At 36.2% G+C, this 6,446-nt stretch overlaps 1 protein-coding gene and 1 non-coding gene across 2 annotated transcripts in view; one reads left to right on the top strand and one right to left on the bottom strand.

Annotated features, from left to right (window-relative positions):
- Positions 1-1,155: 1,155 nt before the first annotated feature.
- On the bottom strand, positions 1,156-1,284 carry LOC141341251 (U4atac minor spliceosomal RNA). Its single transcript, XR_012356645.1, has one exon. It is a non-coding gene; the product is annotated as a U4atac minor spliceosomal RNA (small nuclear RNA).
- An 882-nt stretch (positions 1,285-2,166) lies between these two features.
- The window catches only part of clasp1a (cytoplasmic linker associated protein 1a), a 136,195-nt gene continuing 131,915 nt past the window's right edge, over positions 2,167-6,446 (top strand). The window contains exon 1 of the mRNA XM_073845836.1: positions 2,167-2,241. Coding sequence (XP_073701937.1) covers positions 2,178-2,241 — 64 coding nt within the window. The 5' untranslated portion in view covers positions 2,167-2,177. The remainder of the gene's footprint in view (positions 2,242-6,446) is intronic.

Raw genomic sequence — 6,446 nt, 5'->3', positions numbered from 1 at the left:
AAATGCCTGCAGAGGGCGCCAACGGCCTGCACGATCTAATCTTTGTTTAGACTAAACAACATTTAAATTAAAAAATTAAAAATTGAACTAAAATGTTTAATTAATCGTTAATATTTGGTCATATCTTTACCACAGAAATGCTATATCCACAGTAATTTAATGAATATGTACGTGTAAACTCAGAGTAAGGGTTTAAACTTTTATTTTGAAATCGCGATGAACTCTTAGCATAATGAAAAATATATTGATGTATTCTCCTGAGTTTGCATAGGTATATATTATAAACGATTTACCTTACAAATGTGATGAAATGGCGCACGTTGCGTTCTCAGATGTAAGTTATAATAAACTCACAACAACATAATAAACCTGCATCGAATACATTTGTTTAACTGAATCATAGCATTAAAAAAAATGGGTTTAATATATAATCCAGTCCTGGAAAACCGTCTAATAATGCGTTTTATCGATTCTCGTCCATGAAATACGCAACTTCCGGTATTGCCGTTTTACTCGATGCGGGTCAAAAATCAAATAGTCAATTAATAAGCGATAGTTATGTTGCTGTCTATGCAGGGTCAGAGCTTTTAAATTTCTTTAACTTTAATCTTACTTTGTGTTCCGAAGATGAACAAAGGTCTTACAGGTTTTGAATAACACAAGGGTGAGGAATTAATAACAGATTTTTTATTTTTTGGTGAATTAACCCTTTAAGCAGGACAACAAAGAAATCAGCTGTGTGCCAGCACCTCATGATACGACTTGCCTTTTTTTACACCTCCTCTAAGGCATTTAATACTCTCCTCAGCTGATCTGGTTTATCTGTCTCAGTCCTGGGTGTCACCAGCATAATTACAGTCATTTTCTGTATGGGTGAGAACAATGGATCAAGACTTTGTTATAGTAGTTATATTTGAGTCAAACCCAGCTGCCTAAATTCATATGTAAAATAAATCAAGAGGGCAGGACTAAAAAAATGACAGGAGATGAACTTCAAACGTGAAATGACACATTAATGGAAATTACGAAAATAATGACTGTTCAAAATGGTTTTCTAGACACTCCACCCTTTTTCCCTGGTGGAACAAAAAAGTACTCCCGGTTTTAGTTGCATATTCATTTGTTAGTAAAGATTTACATTTGACTTATTTAAGGGTTTCCAAAAATTGCACCAGTATCTGACTTCAGGAAGTCAGGTGATGCGATTAGTGTTGATATGGTGTTAGCAGGCCTGTTCTCGCTATATGCTCATTGAACAGTCCTCAACCCCAAGACAAGGACAGTTAACTGTTTGGGCGGAGCATTTGCAGTATGTTTGCTTTGTGCCAGTCTTCTCTGTGATGGTTGGAATAAAATAGAAACAAATTTGTTGACCATTTGGAGTGAAATCTGTTTAAACATGTCTAACGAACTTTACTGGAAAAGAACACTGTGGCTGTAATGTTAAAAAAGGCAGAGAAAGGAGAAAATAAATTAGATGTTAGGGATTTACCCATGATCCTTTGCACTACTCATTCAGACTAAAGCTATGTTGTATGAAGTAACATTAGCATACTACTCTTAAAGAAGTATGTGAATGTAGTATTTCTAATACTAGTGTTCGATGTTGTAATATGGTCATGTTATTTTGAATTCAGCTGAAATTGCTCATTCAGACTCTGATTGTTACCCATAATCCTTTGTTCCTCTCATTCAGACTGGGATTTCTATGCTGCTACCCATAATGCTTTGCACTACTCATTCAGACTAAAGCTATGTTGTTTGAAGTAACATTAGCATACTACTCTTAAAGAAGTATATGAATGTAGTATTTCTAATACTAGTGTTCGATGTTGTAATATGGTCATGTTATTTTGAATTCAGCTGAAATTGCTCAGTCAGACTCAGATTGTTACCCATAATCCTTTGTTCTACTCATTTGGGTTTGGGGGGAGGGGTGGCCATTTCATTAATTGTACCTTCTTACTTCCTTTGTTCTGTGTGATACTTTGAATTGACAATGACATTATAATGTTACCTAAAGATTTCAAGCTAATTAAATATTTGTGTATAGTGCAACAATACACACACATTTACATTGAATAAAAATGCACACATTTATTACAGTTTTTTTTTTTTTTTGTCTCTGTTTAATTTTATGTTTTGTTTTTTTTTGTCTTCAGTTGGCCTTGTTGGGAATGGACCTTCTATCTGCCTTAGTGACGAGATTACAGGACCGATTTCGGCACCAAGTTGGTACAGGTAAGAATATTAATACCTTAAGGGTAGGGATGTTAACCGATGACCGTTTGACCGGTGGTTGACCGTATCAACATTAACCGGTCAAAGTTGTCGGTAGTCGGTTAAAAAAAAAAGTGCCGGTGCGTCTTTTACGCATTCTGAAGGTGCCTGTTTTATCCATTGGTTTTATCATGTTGCAGTCTGTTAGGCCAGGGATTCCCAAACTTTTCAGCTCACGACCCCCAAAATAACCGTGCCAGTGACTCGTGACCCCCACTATCCTCGGAAGTGTTTAAAATATACAAACTTTGCGCGCAACGGCGCACATGGGCCAATAGGCCTATCCAAACATCTGCATGTCAACACAAAAGAACACAACGGTCTAACAACTAGGGCTGGTCCGAATACCATTTTTTGAGCTTCGAAGCTTCGGTGGGAGGGGCTGAACATATTCTTCTCTCTAATAAAGGCAGGAATCTCTGTATGTCTTTCTGTTTGCATTTTTATTATGTCGAGAACAGTTCATCCAAACGATTTTTGCTGTGGACCCGAGGGAGTGCAGTGTTGCATTTTGGTGCAATATGGACACACCACACGTTCAGAATTAATAAATTGTAATAGAACATTGCTGGATGCGACGCGCCTCACACAGGCAGAGCTTATACGCTTCATGAACGGACACCGCGCTAGTGATACAAAACACACATGTCTGTTAAGTGCAATACTTTTAATAAGGTAACGTTAGCCTAAAAAATTTTAACAAACAAATCACTCCCAAATCAGAAATTAGCACAGTAATTACTGGCACCGTGAAGGGTAGGCTATTTAAATAAAAGAAGAACGAAAAAAATGGCGCGGTGTTTATATATAAATAAATTATTCGTATCTAAATTATTTATAAATAAATAAATATATACATTATATATAACGTTTGTGTATATAAGCCTATATAAAATACACAGCCTATGTATATTATGTTGAAACCCAAAATAAATGAGGCCCAAACATTATTAACAAACGTGCGTGTTTATTTGAGCACTTCCGTCAGTGAACAATCAGCCTACAAAACGCTAAAATAAATCAAATAAATAATACATTTAAATATGAATCTAGCCTAAATAATAATGTTAAATCGGCTATTTAAGAAACATTCGTTGCAAACATTACTAAAACCTCGCCCGGACCTTCTCCGACAGCTCATCAGAATTACTGGCCCAAGTCCGACTGGAACCGGTCTGTTTTCTCTTTCTCTTCCCCACTGCACAGCTGCTGTTTTTAATAGCAAAGTGATTACATTTATTTTCGTTTATTTAGGTTATAAAGTTAATTTAGACATATATTTGGAACACTTTTTATTTGTTAAATTTAAGTTTTTGTTTTTTAAAGTAACGACCAAGTCATCACGATTTCAATTAAAACCCATAGATATAAGCACGCTTTGCAGAACATGGAAGCGCCAGCCAGCGCTATGTGAAACTTCATTTTTGCTCATAAAGGTAAGACTAATATATCATCCGAAACTGTAAAAAAAAATAATTTAAATAATTCAAATCGAAAACAAAACTCTTCCAAATCCAATAGCTATAGGCCTAATGCATATGCATGTAGGTATTAAAGCCGCGTCAATGAGCAAATGGCATCAGGATCAACTTCATCTTTGTGTCAAATACCAGTTTTTTAATAAATAATTCAAATATCTCCCTACTTTTTCCCCGACACATTCATGGTAATTATTTTTGCTGGGGCTTTGCGTTAGCTTTATGCTGCATTTAAAGCAGAGGCGCAGTTGTCATTACGACAGTCACATCCCTAGTTTTGCTTAAACCATTTAAGTGGGCCCGACTGTACTTTATAGTGTCTCTCAAATATTACTCAATTTCTCTCTCTCTCTCTTTTTTTTTTTTTTTTTTTTTTTTTTGCTGTTTCTGTGTTAGTGGCGCGGCAGTCTGATCTTCTTCATTCATATTTAAGCGCAAATGAGAACCGTTTTGCGGGGGATGCAAGGTGTATGGAAAAAAAAAACCGAATATTGAATCTCAAAATTTAAAATCGAATGCCAACCCACCGAACGAATATTCGATTTGAATATTCTGGTCCAGTCCTACTAACAACCAATTTTTTAAATAGTAATTTACTCGTTTGTTTAATTTCAACAAAAATAATATCCTAGGGGATTTTTAAAAAGTGACGTGAGTGGCAGTGTGTGTGTGTGTGTGCGGGAGGCAGAGCGGCAGAGAGATGCGTCAGAGTTGCGAAATTGCAGGCGCGGCGCGAAATGGCTGTTATTTCAAAAAGCGTACCATATTTTAAACTAATCGGTTAACCGGTTTCAACCGGCTAATGAGGCTCGGTGGTCGGTCAAGAAATTTTTTAGTTTTCGCCATCCCTACTTAAGGGCCAGTTTTACTAAACAGGGCAAAATCGCTGATGGGAGGGGAAAATTCTGTGTGTGATTTACCAACAATGCGCACATTAAAAAACACAGACGTGGCCAGATCATTTCCATAATGACCAGATCAATCTACCAAGTGCAGTGCAAATTAGCGCCTGCTTTAAGACATGCTTATTTTGGGCGTTAAATAATGGTGCAAATAACAGTAATTTGACAAGCGCAAACGATAGTAAATCACGTTGCGTGTTTCATTTTAATACTCTCCTCTCATAAATGTTGCTCTTGAAAGGGTAACTCCTAAAAATACATATTCAGAAAGATCAGGCGCAAAAATAACTTTGTCTCTGCCTTTTTTTAGTGCTAATTCTTCACTGTGTGTCTTAAGTAAATCCTTAGTAAATATTGTGAATATCGTGATAACGTGACAGCAATACGAAAGTGCAATATGACTTGCCTCCTTCATCAAGTCTGTTTTTGCTGCTCGTTTCAAAGGCAAAGCACGCACTTTGTCTAGGTGATTAGCTTGTGATCGGGTGTTTTCCGCTCTTCTGAACATCTCCGTTTACAGTGAATGAATTCAGTGAACTTGTTTATTGCACGTGCTGTGAGTTAAGCCTGTTTTCACTGAAGCAGGAGTTTTCCTTCAAAATAAAGGCTCTCCTGCTGTTTCCATCAAAATAAAAGCTTAAAGGTGCAGTATGAATTGCTAACAGCAGTTTAAATTGGTAATGTTGCAGTCCAAATTCAAAATATCCCTTTATAAGTGTAGAAATTAGGAACGAAGTATTGTAATTGCCCTAGTGTACTGTAAAGCAAAAATTATATGCCTATGAAATATTAATTTTCATTTATTTTGCAGTGCAATTGTTTTACAGTATATGGCTATTACTGCCATTGTTGTTGTTATTTTTATTGAATTCTTATTCGTTTGGCTTCCTAAAACACCAGTGTGAATGTAAATTAGACTGAGACAGTATATCACAAATAAAAAGAGTGTTGATTCTCCTTTAAAGTTCAGGTACAAGTCAATTCACTGACTTTTTTCTGACTTAAGTTTGCTCAGTTAAGAACATGGGTTGGAGCGCTTATTTTATACTCTCAAAGTGCGCTAGATAAAAAAATGTAACTTTAAAATGTACAATTTTTTTCAAAATAATCGCAATAAATATTGTATCATGGACTTCATATTGTGATATTATCGTATCGTGAGATTTTGATATGTTACATCCCTACAAAAGACGGTTTCCGCTGGCACAAGCTGTTAGCAAATCTGGCCCCATATGTGTGAAAATTTCTCTGTCCGATTTTATTACCACAAACGATCATTGTATGACACTTTATTTTCATGTTATAGTTTATCCAAGGAATTTTTTATTTTTTTAAAGCAGTGGTGCTTAAAGGAGAAGTTCACTTCCAGAAGAAAAATGTACAGATAACATACTCACCCCCTTGCCCTCCAAGATGTTCATGTCTTTCTTTCTTCAGTCGTAAAGAAATTGTTTTTTTGAGGAAAACATTTCAGGATTTTTCTCCATATAATGGACTTCTATAGTGCCCTGAGTTTGAACTTCCAAAATGCAGTTTAAATGCAGCTTCAAACGATCCCAAATGCAGTTGTAAACAATCGCAGCCAAGAAAGAAGGGTCTTGTCTAGCAAAACGATTGGTTATTATTAGGGCTGTCCCCGACTAAGAATTTTCATAGTCGAATCAGAATTTTCGAATCTTTCTATAGTCGACCGATAGTCGAATCATCTAGGCTTATGTGTGTGTGTGTGTGTGTGTGTGTGTGTGTGTGTGTGTGAATGGGATAGGAGGGACACGACACTATAGTC

Source organism: Garra rufa, chromosome 8 (genome assembly GCF_049309525.1).
Source record: "Garra rufa chromosome 8, GarRuf1.0, whole genome shotgun sequence".
NCBI lineage: Eukaryota > Metazoa > Chordata > Actinopteri > Cypriniformes > Cyprinidae > Garra > Garra rufa.
This window is presented reverse-complemented; position numbering and strand designations above follow the sequence as displayed.